The sequence below is a fragment of the Oncorhynchus keta genome, chromosome 15 (assembly GCF_023373465.1).
Source record: "Oncorhynchus keta strain PuntledgeMale-10-30-2019 chromosome 15, Oket_V2, whole genome shotgun sequence".
NCBI lineage: Eukaryota > Metazoa > Chordata > Actinopteri > Salmoniformes > Salmonidae > Oncorhynchus > Oncorhynchus keta.
Window position 1 is genome coordinate 43,264,634 of NC_068435.1, and position 17,195 is coordinate 43,281,828.

Consider the following 17,195-nt stretch of genomic DNA (forward strand, 5'->3'; position numbering starts at 1 on the left):
ATGTATCTTTTACTCCATACATTTTCCCTGACACCCAAAAGTACTCGTTACATTTTGACAGGAAAATTGTCCAATTCACACTTATAAAGAGAACATCCCTGGTCATCCCTAATACCTGATCTGGCGGATTCACTAAACAAAAATGCTTTGCTTGTAAATTATGTCTGAGAGTGTTGGAGTGAGACCCCTGGCTATCTGTCTGGTTGACTTAATATAAGGAATCGGACATTATTTATACTTTTGATACTTAAGTGCATTTTAGCAATGACATTTACTTTTGATACTTAAGCGTATTTAGAACCAAATACTTTGAGAGACTTACTCAAGTAGTATTTTACTGGGTGACTTTCACTTGAGTCATTTTCTATTCAGGCATCTTTACTTTTACTCCAGTATGACAATTGGGTACTTTTTCCACCACTGATGCTAAGCTACATACGGTGACAGGTATTCTAGCACTTAAAGAATTGGACAAGTAGGTAACTGGTTGGTACTTTACCCCTAATTGCTCCTGTATGTCACTCTGGATAAGTGTCCGCTAAACAACTCAAATGTAAAATGTTATCTGATAAAGCATTCCTGAATAAAGTTAGGCAAAATGTTGTCTTTTAGAAAATAGCATTTTCGTTTAAATAATATACTGTTGTTAATGTGTCTCCTTAGAGCTAATGCGCTCGTTGAATGATGATTCACAAAATGCAACGATGTCCCTATCAGTCAGTGAGCACATGGCATAGTAAGGTACATAGTATATTGAGAGATACAGGGGAGGACATACGTGTCTCGAGAGACAATCACAAAACAGAAGCAGCAGTTTGGACTGAGACCTGCGCTCAGCTCGGGAGGTCCCTAGGGCCTGGTTCCATTTCTGGCGAGAGCTCCTCACATCTGCTCCTGTTCTCATCCCACATGGCCACATTCCAAACCAAACAGTATTTTTTGCCTTCCCTCTGCCCTTGGTGAACCCCCAGGTAGATCTGAATTCTGAAAGAGACACTACAGTAGGTAAGAGCAAGTGATGGTCCGAAAACACTGAATAGAGCTTTTACCTTGTCTGTCCATCTGTCTTTCAGTCCTATCAAATTCGAGGGAGCAAATCATCAAGGACACTTTTGAATGGAGCCCAGACCCTGATCCCTCCAACACAATGAGCCAACCCCTTTACCCCAGGTGCAGAATGGGGAAGAATACCCCCACTCTATGGCCATTGGCTCTCTGCGTGTGTGTGTTTCGTTGGTAAGCTTGGATTAACACATTCTGTGGACTGTTATTGGTCAATATTGTCTTTATTTGGGTTTCTGACTGAACCTTCTCCTCTGTGAAATGACTGAACACTACCAGCATTCTCAAACTTGTTTGAGTAGTGAAGCTTTGCATACCAATGATTAGAGTAAAAATACAACCATAATGGCTCAGATTCAGCAGCGTTAGAATAACAGGCATCCATACATGTCTAATAAGTCCCATGGTGTCTTTTCGTAAATAAAAGAACTAGGCACAGGCATTTACACACACACACACACACACACACACACACACACACACACACACACACACACACACACACACACACACACACACACGAGGTTCATGGCAATCTTTCCCCAGCGGTCCCCTGAGTTCCCATCATCTTCTCACAAACACTCTGAAGAGGAAAACTGGGAATTTATCCACCGAAATAAAATAACAGTTACATCTAAGAGCCTTTGAATTATTCATGAGTCATTGTCTGAGAGATGCTGTGTGTGTGCTTTTAGAGAGATAGTCTCGTTTAAAAAAAAAAAAGTGTGCTAGATTTAGGGTCCTGGCGGAGAGTAAAATAGCGCATGCATACACATGGTGCACAGTGCCACCCGGTGGAGGAATGTGGAACTGTCTGCTCTGGGACAAAATCCATAGCAGTAACTTCATATTGCCTTGATAGTCGAAGTGGAATTTTACCATATTGATTATACGATTGCGCTTATAAGACACTATTTGCTGTATCCATATAAAATGATCGTACTTATGCACATGCATACCAGTTTGGGACACACCTACGCATTCAATGTTTTTTTATTGATTTTATACAATTTTCTACATTGTAGAATAATAGTGAAGACATCAAAACTATGACTAGAAACAATTCGGTTGACCGTTTTATGTGTGGATTAATTGTCGGAGTAGAGGGCCTTGTGCATTTCAGGTAAAATAATAACTCAATGTTTATATCCCAGGACAAATTAGCTAGCAGCAGTAGTTTGTGTGGGGGGGAGCAGGGTCAGTCTGTTATATCTGGAGTATTTCTCCTGCCTTATCTGGTGTCCTGTGTGAATTTAAGTATGCTCTCTCTATTTCTCTCTTGGAGGACCGGAGCCCAAGGACCATGCCTCAGGATTACCTGGCCTGATGACGCATTTCTGTCCCCAGTCTATGAAAAGCCAACTGACATTTTTTCCTGTGATTATTATTATTTGACCCTGCTGGTCATCTATGAACATCTTGGCCATGTTCTGTTATAATCTCCACTCGGCACAGCCAGAAGAGGACTGGCCACCCCTCATAGCCTGGGTCCTTTCTAGGTTTCTTCCAAAATTATGGCCATTTCTAGGGAGTTTTTCCTCGCCACTGTGCTTCTACACCTTCATTGCTTGCTGTTTGGGGTTTTAGGCTGGGTTTCAGTACATCATTCGGCTTTATAATTACATTTGATTGATTGCCTCTGATCTGGCAGATTTACGAAACACAAATCAAATGTTATTGGTCACATACACATGGTTAGCATATGTTAATGAGAGTGTAGCAAAATGCTTGTGCTTCTAAACTCAGCAAAAAAAGAAAGGTCCCTTTTTCAGGACCCTGTCATTCAAAGATAATTCGTAAAAAGCCAAATACCTTCACAGATCTTCACTGTAAAGGGTTTAAACACTGTTTCCCATACTTGTTCAATGAACCATAAACAATTAATGAACATGCACCTGTGGAACGGTCGTTAAGACACTAACGGCTTACAGACGGTAGGCAATTAAGGTCAGTTTTGAAAACTTATGACACTAAAAGAGGCCTTTCTACTGACTCTGAAAAACACAAAAATTAAATATGCCCAGGGTCCCTGCTCATCTGCGTGAACGTGCCTTAGGCACGCTGCAAGGAGGCATGAGGACTGCAGATGTACATGGGCAATAAATTGCAATGTCCGTACTGTGAGACGCCTAAGACAGCGCTACAGGGAGACAGGATGGACAACTGATCGTACTCGTAGTGGCAGACCAACACATGCACAGGATCGGTACATCAGAACAGCACACCTGCGGGACAGGTACAATTGGCTGAGAGAGGCTGGAGGGAGGGTTTGTAGGCCTGTTGTAAGGCAGGTCCTCACCAGACGTCATTGGCAACAACGTCACCTATGGGCACAAACCCACCGCCGCTGGACCAAACAGGACCGGCAAAGAGTGCTCTTCACTGACAAGTCGCGGATTTGTCTCACCAGGGGTGATGGTCAGATTTGCGTTTATCGTCGAAGAAATGAGCTTTACACCGAGGCCTGTACTCTGGAGCGGGATCGATTTGGAGGTGCAAGGTCATGGTCTGGGGCGGTGTGTCACAACATCATCGGACTGAGCTTGTCGTGAACGCAGGCAATCTCAACGCTGTGCGTTATAGGGAAGACATCTTCCTCCCTCGTTTGGTATCCTTCCTGCAGGCTCATCCTGGCATGACCCTTCAGCATGAAAATGCCACCAGCCATACTGCTCGTTCTGTGCGTGATTTCCTGCAAGACAGGAATATCAGTGTTATATACGCACAAAAATGTAAGGGATGAATAAGAATATGTACATATAAATATATAGATGCGACATAGGCAAGACGCAGTAGATGGTATAGAATACAGTATATACATATGAGATGAGTAATGTAGGATATGTAGACATTAAGTGGCGTTATTTAAAGTGACTAGTGATACATTTAATACATTAAATAAGAGGATGTAATAAAGTGGCAAGAGATCTAAGTCTGTATGTTGGCAGCAGCCACTCGATGTGAGTGATGGCTGTTTAACAGTCCGATGGCCTTGAGAGTGAAAAACAGCTTCAGTCTCTCGGTCTCAGCTTTGATGCACCTGTACTGACCTCGCCTTCTGGATGATAGCGGGGTGAACAGGCAGTGGCTCAGGTGGTTGTTGTCCTTGATGATCTTTTTGGCCTTCCTGTGACATGGGGTGCTGTAGGTGTCCTGGAGGGCAGGTAGTTTGCCCTTGGGGATGCGTTGTGCAGACCGCACTACCCTCTGGAGAGCTTTGCGCGTTGTGGGCGGAGCAGTTGTCGTGCCAGGTGGTGATACAGACCAACAGGATGCTCTCGATTGTGCATCTGTCAAAGTTTGTGTTTTCGGTGACGAGACAAATTTCTTCAGCCTCCTGAGGCATTGTTGCGCCTTCTTCACCAAGCTGTCTGTATGGGTGGACCATTTCAGTTTGTCCGTGATGTGTACGCCAAGGAACTTAAAACATTTAACCTTCTCTACCTTCTCCCGTTGATGTGGATAGGGGGATGCTCCCTCTGTTGTTTTCTGAAGTCCACGATCATCTCCTTGGTTTTGTTGACGTTGAATGGGAGGTTGTTTTCCTGACACCACACTCCGAGGGCCCTCACCTCTTCCCTGTAGGCCGTCTAGTCATTGTTGGTAATCAAGCCTACCACTGTAGTGTCGTCTGCAAACTTGATGATTGAGTTGGAGGCGTGCATGGCCACGCAGTCATGGGTGAACAGGGAGTAAAGGAGAGGGCTGAGAATGTACCCTTGTGGGGCCCCAGTGTTGAGGATCAGTGGGGTGGAGATGTTTCCTACACTCACCACCTGGGGGCGGCCCGTCAGGAAGTCCAGGACCCAGTTGCACAGGGCGGGGTTGAGACCCAGGGTCTCGAGCTTAATGACAAGGGCACTATGGTTTTAAATGCTGAGCTGTATTCAATGAACAGCATTCTTACATATGCTTCCTTTGTAAGTGTGCCCCTGGCTATCAGTAAATATATATATATTTTTAAAGAGTAGTGTCATCTGGTTTTCTTAATATAAGGAATTTGAAATGACTTATACTTAAGTATCAAAAGTAAAGTGTTAGTAATTACTTTTGATACTTCATTATGTTTAAAACCAAATACTTTTAGACTTTTACTCAAGTAGTATTTTACTGGGTGACTTTGACTTGAGTCATTTTCTAATAAGGCATCTTTACTTTTACTCCAGTATTCCAATTGGGTACTTTTTCCACCACTGAATTGAACCTTGAAAGCGGGGGGCAGACAAGACTGGACTACAAGACTGAACTACAACTTCCGTTTAAGAACAAAACGGAACTCAACAGCATTTTGTGTCAACGGTTTCTGTTGCAAAACGTTTTGCAAGAGACGAAAGTTTTTTGCAACAGAATATGCATCATGAGACCACCCCAGCTATGTGGTAAACTGACTGCCTGGAATGAAGTATTCTCAATTTTACAATTTACCTGCAAGATCGTTTTACGGATTTTCCTCGTCATCCACAATTTGTTATTTTACACCCGTAAAACAAAAACAAATCTTCACTCACGTTTTCCCTCGTCTTTTTAAATCACATTTTCCGCACTTAAAAATCACGTGTTTGTAAGGCCCCCATTTGTCTTTCTACAATTTTGCCTGCAGTTTGAACCATTTGTTTAAACGATTATCTACATAAACACCGTTGCAGAATTTAACGTATCATTATATAGGACATATTACAAATAACAATTGTGTAGCTTAAACATTTGTAACGTTGAAGATGATAACATGGTACAGAAAAACAGGCGTTATTAATGTCGTACTATGCACCGTGTGATGCTGTAAACAAGATTTTCACGGACAGATCTGTGAAGAGATCCACTGTTTTTGGTGTAGCTAATGTTTACGAAAGCACAAAATGCAAACGCTCCGGGAGGAACAGGGTAAATTATTAATATATTGCAATTAACTGTATGGGTGACATGTTCCAGTCTGCATTGCTGCTTCAATTTCAAGCTAGCTAGCTAGCCAACCACCATCTTTGGCAGTATTCTCGCGGAAATGTTCTATAACAAAGATGGTTTATTTAGTGGCATATACGGACCTTAATTAAATATTTAATCAGAGAATTGGTAAAACATTTGGTTAGGGTCAAGGTTAAGGGTTTGTTAAGGTAAGGGTCAGTTATAGATTTTGGCCAGTTTTGCACGTCAGAACTATAGCCCTTCCCCACTTCTTCAGCCTGAAGCTGAAGCTGGGCCCTGGCTTGAGCCTTGGAACGTGTTTAATTAAACCATAACCAATTTAATAAAATACCCATAACCAGATATAAAAGCATGCATTAGTATAAGAACTCAAGAATATGCGTCATTAGAAATGTTGTGCAGCTCAGACAGTAATGTTTGTTTAGTGTAATGTGTGTAGCCTAGTGTAATGTGTGTAGTTATATACTGTAATTTCCTCCATAGAATTAGGAATTCTAATAATTTAATAGGTTCTCTATGGCTTCCTCGTTGATCAAGGTTCAATTTTATTCCAAAAAGGTGTTCCCTCCCACTGTTACTCATTATATATCTGACATGGAGGGAGGGTACTGTTGTTTACACCTGCCTGTATCTAGAAGAGCTGGAAAGGGGTGTGAACAAGTGCAGAAAGGGCTGGGGCATTATATACAGTACTGTCCAAGTTATAGTAGCTAGCTTGCTCTTTCATTCAAGTTATGTTTGAATGCACATCATCTTCTCTTCTAGGTCCCCCTCTTCCTCTGTCGTCTCTGCGTCTTTTTGTTCCGCCACTGCGGCTGGTGTGTGCAGCTCTGTGGCAGGTGATCGAGCGGAGAGACATCATGGACTATGGGCTGCTAGAGGAGTTTGCCACCACCGTGTTGGAAATAGTCCCGGAGCTAATGAGTTACAGAGAGAGGGTCCAGCTCCTCCTGGGACTAAGAGCACGGGTGAGTGGGGGTGACAAGAGGGAAAGATGTAGAATTTACCGCTAGGCACAGATCTAGGATCAGTGTACCGTCAAATCTGAAGCTTTATTGAAGGAAACGCAAGATTTACCTTAGATAAGTATCTAGGGGAAACCTCAATCTACTTCAACATTAAACTCAACGATCACACACACACCTGTTGCCATGAATACTCAATTCTCATTTTATTGACAGCTGGTCCTAGAGTTATGTCGCTGTGATGATGAGTTGTGTCGCCCTGACACCGTTCAGCCACACCTGAAGAGGATGAGGAGCTGTGTCTCCAATCATAAGGGAGAGGTGAGGACTACTCAGAGAAGGAATCGTGATTCAAATGCTCAGTTGGTTGGAGTGTGGTCCTTGTAATATGGATCACCGTGCTTATAATGTGGGTTTTATTCCCACATTCGCCTCAAAATACTAAGTATACAGTATGTAAGGCTGTAAGTATATTTGCTAAATGGCATTATGGATAAACATTGTGAAGGATTAACCTATGTTGCTATATTTATCCACTGTGCATTCTTGCTGCAGGTTTCAGATCCAAATGTGGAAGCATCAGAGGCGAGCTTCAGGAAGCTGATTGAAACCCTAATGGAGGAGCCAAAGGAGAGGGAACTCTTCTTCCAGGTCAGTGGCTGTGTCTGTGTAAAAGTTAATCTGAGCATGCACAAATAAAGTTAATTTCCAAATGAAACCATGTCATAATTATCCTTGAAGTCAATATGTTGGAGTTCAGGCTTTATTTGATATGCTTTTCAGTGGGAAATTCCATGAATTCTGACCATTACACAGTAGTCTCAAAAAAGAATTTTCAGACAATCATATTTCATGGCTTTTAGACAGGGCTCACTGAGCTTGTTTTTCCACACACAGCTGTCTCCCAGTATTAGTTACAAAAGATGAGATGTTAATGAAACAATCCAAACCAAGTTGATTTTGTTTGCATGTTCTACAGTCTTGTAAAGATAGGGGGTGAATTGGACAGGAAATGTTACATTCATGACGGTTTTCTTTAGGTTGCACCTTTCGTCGGATCTTGAAACTTTCTCAGTATAGCTGACGTTCGTCAAGGTTTTATATGGTCTATAATTGACAGTGTTGTAGTACTTGAGTCCCGATTTTCAGGACTTGTAACTCGACCACTAGTGACTTATATTTGCACTTGAACTGAATAGGCAGAATATTAGCAGCACTGGGTGTGCAGAGCAGCGAGGGTTCTGTTCTCTAGCAGTGGGAAGGGTGCAGAACACATCAGCTGGTGAGCTGCACTGAAGCAAGCAATGACTGGGGCAGACAGGCTCCGCCTCCGATCATATGCTTCACATCACACAAGCGACTCTTGCTTCCCCATAATCACCAGTCAACTATTTGATTTTGCCTGTGTGGCTACCCAGTATGCATGGGGTCTATTGTTGCCCCATAGTGACAAAGGACTTGTTTTGATAGCTACGTTGCTCTACATGGCTACATTAGCATCAACTAAGGGTAGCTACCGTGAGTTTTGATTTCTGTTAAAGGGTAGGTAGTATAAACGTAACATATGGATTTGCATTAGTATGCGCATCAAAAGTCCCAATGCAATTTGATACAAATCAGCTTAAGGTTGCTAGCCAAGTAGCCTGCTAACATTCGCCCTACCAACCTGCTAACGTTAGCACTGCGTGAGTCAGCCAGTTGCAATCAACACCTAGCTTACACCTTCATTAAAGTAAACCAAAGTTTGCGAAATTTTATTTTTTAATGTCTAAGGCACTGCACCTCAGTGCTAGAGGCGTCACTACAGACCCTGGTTCGATCCTGGGCTGTATCACAACCGACCGCGATCGGGGGTCCCATAGGGCGGCGCACAATTGGCCCAGCGTCGTCCGGGTTAGGGGAGGGCAGGCGTCATTGTAAAATAAGGATTTGTTCGTAACTGACTTGCCTAGTTAAATAAATAAAATCTAACCAGTTATCAAATAATGTTACCGGTATATGCAGTTATCTTATCCAGCAAGCCAGCCAGCTGAGGTTTACTTTAGCCTGCTAGCTAGTCTAACCAGCTAACTAGCCTAGCTAGCCAACCACCACGGTCGACATAGCTAAGTAGTAAGCCAGAGAACAACTAGTCTAGCGCAGGCAGGGACCCACAGAACACAACAACAAAAAAGCCAGCAGATAAAAAGTAGAGAGAGAAGACTTATCAATTGACGACTGAGTTAAATAAGAGCCAAGGAGAGGCCTTCAGAGGGAGAGTTAGCTAATCCAATAGCGATATAGTGATGTAAATCCACATTGAATTGATCTGGTTTATCTCCATCAATGCTGACACTAGCATTTACATTTAAGTCATTTAGCAGACGCTCTTATCCAGAGCGACTTACAAATTGGTGCATTCACCTTATGACATCCAGTGGAACAGTCACTTTACAATAGTGCATCTAAACCTTAAAAGGGGGGGGGGTGAGAAGGATTACTTATCCTATCCTAGGTATTCCTTAAAGAGGTGGGGTTTCAGGTGTCTCCGGAAGGTGGTGATTGACTCCGCTGTCCTGGCGTCGTGAGGGAGTTTGTTCCACCATTGGGGGGGCCAGAGCAGCGAACAGTTTTGACTGGGCTGAGCGGGAACTGTACTTCCTCAGTGGTAGGGAGGCGAGCAGGCCAGAGGTGGATGAACGCAGTGCCCTTGTTTGGGTGTAGGGCCTGATCAGAGCCTGGAGGTACTGAGGTGCCGTTCCCCTCACAGCTCCGTAGGCAAGCACCATGGTCTTGTAGCGGATGCGAGCTTCAACTGGAAGCCAGTGGAGAGAGCGGAGGAGCGGGGTGACGTGAGAGAACTTGGGAAGGTTGAACACCAGACGGGCTGTGGCGTTCTGGATGAGTTGTAGGGGTTTAATGGCACAGGCAGGGAGCCCAGCCAACAGCGAGTTGCAGTAATCCAGACGGGAGATGACAAGTGCCTGGATTAGGACCTGCGCCGCTTCCTGTGTGAGGCAGGGTCGTACTCTGCGGATGTTGTAGAGCATGAGCCTACAGGAACGGGCCACCGCCTTGATGTTAGTTGAGAACGACAGGGTGTTGTCCAGGATCACGCCAAGGTTCTTAGCGCTCTGGGAGGAGGACACAATGGAGTTGTCAACCGTGATGGCGAGATCATGGAACGGGCAGTCCTTCCCCGGGAGGAAGAGCAGCTCCGTCTTGCCGAGGTTCAGCTTGAGGTGGTGATCCGTCATCTGCCAGACATGCAGAGATGCGATTCGCCACCTGGTCATCAGAAGGGGGAAAGGAGAAGATTAATTGTGTGTCGTCTGCATAGCAATGATAGGAGAGACCATGTGAGGTTATGACAGAGCCAAGTGACTTGGTGTATAGCGAGAATAGGAGAGGGCCTAGAACAGAGCCCTGGGGGACACCAGTGGTGAGAGCGCGTGGTGAGGAGACAGATTCTCGCCACGCCACCTGGTAGGAGCGACCTGTCAGGTAGGACGCAATCCAAGCGTGGGCCGCGCCGGATATGCCCAACTCGGAGAGGGTGGAGAGGAGGATCTGATGGTTCACAGTATCGAAGGCAGCCGATAGGTCTAGAAGGATGAGAGCAGAGGAGAGAGAGTTAGCTTTAGCGGTGCAGAGCGCCTCCGTGATACAGAGAAGAGCAGTCTCAGTTGAATGACTAGTCTTGAAACCTGACTGATTTGGATCAAGAAGGTCATTCAGAGAGAGATAGCGGGAGAGCTGGCCAAGGACGGCACGTTCAAGAGTTTTGAGAGAAAAGAAAGAAGGGATACTGGTCTGTAGTTGTTGACATCGGAGGGATCGAGTGTAGGTTTTTTCAGAAGGGGTGCAACTCTCGCTCTCTTGAAGACGGAAGGGACGTAGCCAGCGGTCAGGGATGAGTTGATGAGCGAGGTGAGGTAAGGGAGAAGGTCTCCGGAAATGGTCTGGAGAAGAGAGGAGGGGATAGGGTCAAGCGGGCAGGTTGTTGGGCGGCCGGCCGTCACAAGACGCGAGATTTCATCTGGAGAGAGAGGGGAGAAAGAGGTCAGAGCACAGGGTAGGGCAGTGTGAGCAGAACCAGCGGTGTCGTTTGACTTAGCAATCGAGGATCGGATGTCGTCGACCTTCTTTTCAAAATGGTTGACGGAGTCATCTGCAGAGAGGGAGGAGGGGGGAGGGGGAGGAGGATTCAGGAGGGAGGAGAAGGTGGCAAAGAACTTCCTAGGGTTAGAGGCAGAAGCTTGGAATTTAGAGTGGTAGAAAGTGGCTTTAGCAGCAGAGACAGAAGAGGAAAATGTAGAGAGGTTGCAGGCTTCACATTCACGCTCGGCTCTCAGTCAGTCTCATTCCGAATCCTACCTTCCACTGGTTGTACTAAGCAATCAAAGTCCTCTGCTGTGAAATGAGTAACGGCATGCAGTAGAGGTGCTCACTGTTTCCATTCTCCAATCCGCTTGCTTGAACCAAACAAACCGGTCCCACTTCAAAACTAGCTTTTCATTTTAGGCCACAAATGAGTAACCCAGTCTTTGTTGGTATTACAGTGCTAGTACTAGTATTACAGTACTAGCTACAAATGACTGAAAGCTATTAGAACTCTCGCTCGACTCCCACTACCAAACGCACAGGGGGGAAAAAAACATTTTTCGTTGATGTACATAGCTCACCAGACATGGACATGCTAGCATGGCTAGTAACTAACGTTAGCCAGCTGGAACTAGCTAAGTAGCACTGGTTCTCCATATGATGTTGAGAAATAGTGCATTGTGGGCCACGTCTGGCCACTTTACCATAAAGGCCTGATTGGTGGAATGCTGCAGATGCAGAGATGGTTGTCCTTCCGGAAGGTTCTCCCATCTCCACAGAGGAACTCTGGAGCTCTGTCAGTGACCATCAGGTTCTTGGTCATCTCCCTCAAGCATGATCAATGGAAACAGGATACACCTGAGCTTAATATCGAGTCTCATAGCAAAGGGTCTGGATAATTATTTCAATAAGGTATTTTTTATTTTATTTTCTAAAAACCTGTTTTTGGTTTGTTATTATTGGGTATTGTGTGTGGATTGAGGTAATTTTTTTAATTTAATACATTTTAGAATAATGTAATTATTTTGGGGGGGGGGAAGTCAAGGGGTCTCAATTCTTTACGAAGGCACTGTAAAAACGGATAAGATTATGAATACGAGTATGACAAGTTCGGCACACCCCTAGTAAAAGCTCATGCTACCTACCCTTTAACGTTACAATGAGGGAAGTAACTAGCTAGCTATGAAACCGGTACACAGTGTACTTTGTCCCCGCCCCGGAAGTAGCTAGTTATTTTCCAGTTGCTGACAAACAGTTTTCCATAACAGCCAAATAGCTACCTTTAGTCGTTTGAATTTGTGTGAATTTGGTAGTATGATCATGGGATACCCAATTCACACAGGGTCCATTGTTAACAAGGACATAATGTTAACAGAAGTCCAATCTCTTGTGGTAGCTACTCATAGTTGACACTAACGTAGCCACGTAGAGCCTGACATGCCAGAAGGTATGTGGACAACTGCTCGTCGAATATCTCATTGCAAAATCATGGGCATTAATATGAAGTAGGTCCCCCCTTTTGCTACTATAACAGCTTCCACTCTTCCGGGAAGGCTTTCCACTTGATGTTGGAACATTGCTGCAGGGATTTGTTTCCACTCAGCAACAAAAGGTCGGACACTGATGTTGGCCGTTTAGGCCTTGCTCGCAGTCGGTATTCCAATTCCTCCCAAAGGTGTTTTTTGGGGTTGAGGTCAGGGCTCTGTGCAGGCGAGTCCAGTTCTTCCACACCGATCTCAACAAACCATATCTGTTTGGACCTCGTTTTGTGCACAGGGGCATTGTCATGCTGAAACAGGAAAGGGCCTCTCCTAAACTGTTGCCACAAAGTTGGAAGCACAGAATCGTCTAGAATGTCATTGTATGCTGTAACATTAAGATTTCCCTTCACTGGAACTAAGAAGCCTTGCCTGAATCATGAAAACAGCCCCAGACCATTATTCAATTTCCGCCAAGCTTTACAGTTGGCACTATGCATTGGGGCAGGTAGCATTCTCCTGGAATCCACCAAACCCAGATTCATCCATCCGACTGCCAGATGGTGAAGCATGATTCATCACTCCAGAGTATGCGTTTCTACTGCTCCGGAGTCCAATGGCAGAAAGCTTTACACCTCTCCAGCCGACGCTTGGCATTGGACATGGTGATATTTGGCTTGTGTGCGGCTTCTCTGCCATGGAAACCCATTTTTATGATGCACTTGATGAATAGGTAAGTGCTGATGTTGCATCCAGAGGCAGTTTGGAACTCGGTAGTGAGTGTTGCAACTGAGGACAGACTATTTTTACGCGCAACACGCTTCAGCAATCGGCGGTCCTGTTCTTTGAGCTTGTGTGGCTTACTACTTTGCAGCTGAGCTGTTGTTACTCCTAGACGTTTCCACTTCCCAATAACAGCACTTACAGTTGACCGGGGCAGCTCTAGCAGGGCAAAACATTTGACCAACTGATTCGTTGGAAAGGTGGTATCCTATAACGGTGCCACATTGAAAGTCACTGAGTGCTTTAGTAAAGCCATTCTACAGCCAATGTTTGTCTATGGAGATTGCACGGTCATGTGCTCAATTTTATACGTCTGTCAGCAATAGGTGTGGCTGAAATAGCCAAATCCACTAATACTTATGTATATATGTAGTGTAGCTATCAAAACAACGTCATTCGTCACAATGGGGCTGATGGAATGGACCCAGTGCTTATTGGGTAGCCACAACTGGTTAAGAAACACAAACTGCTTTACGAAATTGAAAACAATAGTATTGAGTTTAATTGTAAAACAACAGTCTAGCTATTTGTTTCTCTCTCTCCTAGAGAAAAAAAAGTATTTCAATTTGTCGCTCTGCTCTCTCAATTCCCCCCCTGCATCCCATAGCCAGGTTTCTTCTGACAAGTCTCCCTTTAGTTTTCACTCTGCAATAAACAAAAGAACATCCACAAATGTCAGTGGGCGATTACAAACATGTAGCTGAGAAGCTGTTACAACTATTGCAAATAATAATCTCATCAATCTGACAGGCGCAATAGCCAATTCCGTATGGAGACCATTTATCCCTTCAAAATATCCTTATTGATTTGACACAACTATTCAACATTGTTAAAATAAAATGTGTGTGAACCTGAATGACTTAATTAGTTTCATAGGCTATTGCATATTGCAGGCAATTATGACCATTGGGCAGGGAGGAAAATCTTTGCGTTACTCCAATGCTCTTCCCGCCAGTAGTTGTTGCTGGGCAGATTTATTCTACCAAATCCGAGCCAAATCTAAAGAACCCTGAATCATTTGTTTTGCTTTGAAATGTTTGTCCAGCAGCTGTTGCAAAGTGGGTGGCGCAATGTCAAATATGTAACAGAAAACTAAGGTGTATGCACCAATTTGTAAGTCGCTCTGGATAAGAGCGTCTGCTAAATGACTTAAATGTAAATGTAAATGTAGAAGAGAAGCTTGTAAACTCAGACCTACTGACCTGAGCACTTGGACTCGGAGTCGAGGTTTAGTGACAAGACTTATTGTTTTATTTCTCTTTTCCTCGTCAGTATCTTTTATGATATCCGTAACATGTGGATATTGCTGTATCATATCTTAGCTTCAGAAGCTTGTGCATAAAATCAGCATTAACATTCTACTTTTTAAAGTTAATCTCACTTTAAGGAACTGTGTTGTGGCCTTCCATGGCTCCCCTTTATCACTGTGGTATAAAAATGAGGCAACAGGTCAAAGTCCCCTTGTCATCCATCACCATGGGAAAAGGCAAAGAACTCACAAACAAAGAGGGTGTTGACCTTCATAAATCAGGCATTGGGTTCACTTACCACTATTAGGGCAACAATTAAAGGGATAGTGACATTGGTTTACCTTGTCCATAGTCTACTTACAGGGTAAATAGCATGATCATTACACAGGTGCACCTTGTGCTGGCGACACAAGGCAACTCTAAACTGTGCAGTTTTGTCACAACACAATGATACCGATGTTTCAAATTTTGAGGGAGCATGCAATTGACATACTGATTGCATGAATGTCCACCAGAGCTGTTGCCAGATCATTTTATGTTAATTTCTCTACCATAAGCCACTTCCAATGTCATTTTAGAGAATTTGTCAGTACTTTCAACCGGCCTTACAACCGCAGACCACATATAACCACGCCATTCCAGGAACTCCACATCCGACTTCTTCACCTGCGGGATCGTCTGAGACCAGCCACCCAGAAAGCTTATTAGACTGTGGGTTTGCACATCCGAAGAATTTCTGCCCAAACTGTCAGATACAAACTCGGGGAAACTAATCTGTGTGCTCTATATATATTTTTGTTTAATATAATTTGACCACATTTGTTACGATAGTAATCCATATAAAGTACAATAAATTGTCAAATTAGAGGGACATGTGAAACCATTGTTGAAATACTATAAAAGACTGAGATAATGGGGAATCGAATGGGAGATGGCTGATCTCGCTCTGTTGGAAAATGTGTCACATGCTGCATTTCGCAGAGAGCGTGTTTTTAGGCGGGTGGGACTTTTTATGTTGCAGGAATTACAGATTTAATTTCCCAAGGCCAATATTATTGGATTTATGCCCAGATTTAATACCTACTTTAGAAAGGCAAACAAATAAAACGCATGCCATTCCGGTGCACATCCAAGTGCTATCCACTCTCTGGTTTTTGGCAACAGCATTTTTCAGCTGGAGCTTGCCATTGGTTTGGCATCTCACCATCCTAGATGAGCTGATTCATGCCAGCTGTTTTGGATGTAATCATCAGCAAGGGTTACAGTTGCATCCAATTTCCAGACACCGTCGCACAAAAGGTTGAAGTCAAGAGGGGTTTGTTTTCCATCAACGGTTTCTCATACGATCAGAGCAATAGATGATACCCACAATAAAAGCACCATCCCAAAACGGGTTCAACTATGAACACAAAGGTTTTCCGCGCAATGAATGTCATATGTGATGCCCAAAAGGACGCTGCTGAATGTGGTGGCCAGGTGGAACACAAGACTCGCTCATTCTGCAGAACAGCAATGACGGCCTTCACTTACAGGAGGGAGCTGTTGAGGATGGATGGCTTTATTGGTGAGTGTTGCCTACTCATTTGAAGTATATGTGACATTGCTAAAGCAACTTGATTTGTCCTAATGGTTCTCTCTCTTTGTAGGAGACCGAGGTTATCTGTTAAAACCCTGGCTGATGACAATGGTGGGAAATTAACTTTTTGGTCCACCAGCCACTGTGGCAGGTATATGAAAACAAATCCACCAGCCACTGTGGCAGGTATATGAAAACAAATCCACCAGCCACTGTGGCAGGTATATGAAAACAAATCCACCAGCCACTGTGGCAGGTATATGAAAACAAATCCACCAGCCACTGTGGCAGGTATATGAAAACAAATCCACCAGCCACTGTGGCAGGTATATGAAAACAAATCCACCAGCCACGGTGGCAGGTATATATGAAAACAAATCCACCAGCCACTGTGGCAGGTATATGAAAACAAATCCACCAGCCACTGTGGCAGGTATATGAAAACAAATCCACCAGCCACTGTGGCAGGTATATGAAAACAAATCCACCAGCCACTGTGGCAGGTATATGAAAACAAATCCACCAGCCACTGTGGCAGGTATATGAAAACAAATCCACCAGCCACTGTGGCAGGTATATGAAAACAAATCCACCAGCCACTGTGGCAGGTATATGAAAACAAATCCACCAGCCACTGTGGCAGGTATATGAAAACAAATCCACCAGCCACTGTGGCAGGTATATGAAAACAAATCCACCAGCCACTGTGGCAGGTATATGAAAACAAATCCACCAGCCACTGTGGCAGGTATATGAAAACAAATCCACCAGCCACTCAGATTTTTTTTATCAGACAAAATGTTTTTTCCATAATTACACCAAAGAAAATCACAAAAACATGGATGAGCACACTTTCTAATGTTTCAAAGGCAATACATGTACTAGTAAGACGTAATGGGGTATTGCTTCATTTCATTTTTATGACTTTAACCAATGTATGTTTAAAATAAATCATTTAGGTCCGATGATAAAAACAAGAACATCAAGAACGTCTACAACTGAACATCAAGAATCAACAAAGTGCCTGCCCTGCCGCCAAATGCTGAGTGATATGACTTATTTATTATCATAGCTC

At 43.9% G+C, this 17,195-nt stretch overlaps 2 protein-coding genes across 4 annotated transcripts in view; one reads left to right on the plus strand and one right to left on the minus strand.

The window, feature by feature from the left end:
- Window positions 1–2,039: 2,039 nt before the first annotated feature.
- LOC127907695 (uncharacterized) lies at window positions 2,040–5,520 on the minus strand. Its single transcript, XM_052464276.1, has 3 exons — window positions 5,505–5,520; window positions 4,113–4,652; window positions 2,040–3,754 (listed from the first exon to the last, which is right to left on the minus strand). Exons 1-3 carry the CDS (start codon window positions 5,518–5,520, stop codon window positions 3,627–3,629), a joined length of 684 nt encoding a protein of 227 aa, XP_052320236.1. The 3' UTR covers window positions 2,040–3,626.
- A 285-nt stretch (window positions 5,521–5,805) lies between these two features.
- LOC118395015 (uncharacterized) overlaps window positions 5,806–17,195 on the plus strand; it is a 29,781-nt gene continuing 18,391 nt past the window's right edge. For all 3 annotated transcript variants that reach the window (XM_052464193.1, XM_035788769.2, XM_052464194.1), the window contains exons 1-4: window positions 5,806–5,943; window positions 6,751–6,953; window positions 7,167–7,271; window positions 7,506–7,601. In XM_052464193.1, the coding sequence (XP_052320153.1) occupies window positions 5,919–5,943; window positions 6,751–6,953; window positions 7,167–7,271; window positions 7,506–7,601 (429 nt within the window). In that variant the 5' untranslated portion in view covers window positions 5,806–5,918. The remainder of the gene's footprint in view (window positions 5,944–6,750; window positions 6,954–7,166; window positions 7,272–7,505; window positions 7,602–17,195) is intronic.

What these genes read in the sequence shown, in the direction of transcription:
- LOC127907695 (XM_052464276.1), bottom strand. An exon ending in GCTATCATCCAGAAGGCGAG is followed by an intron (nt 3,755 to 4,112) that starts GTCAGTACAGGT and finishes CCTGTCTTGCAG; the next exon opens with GAAATCACGCACAGAACGAG.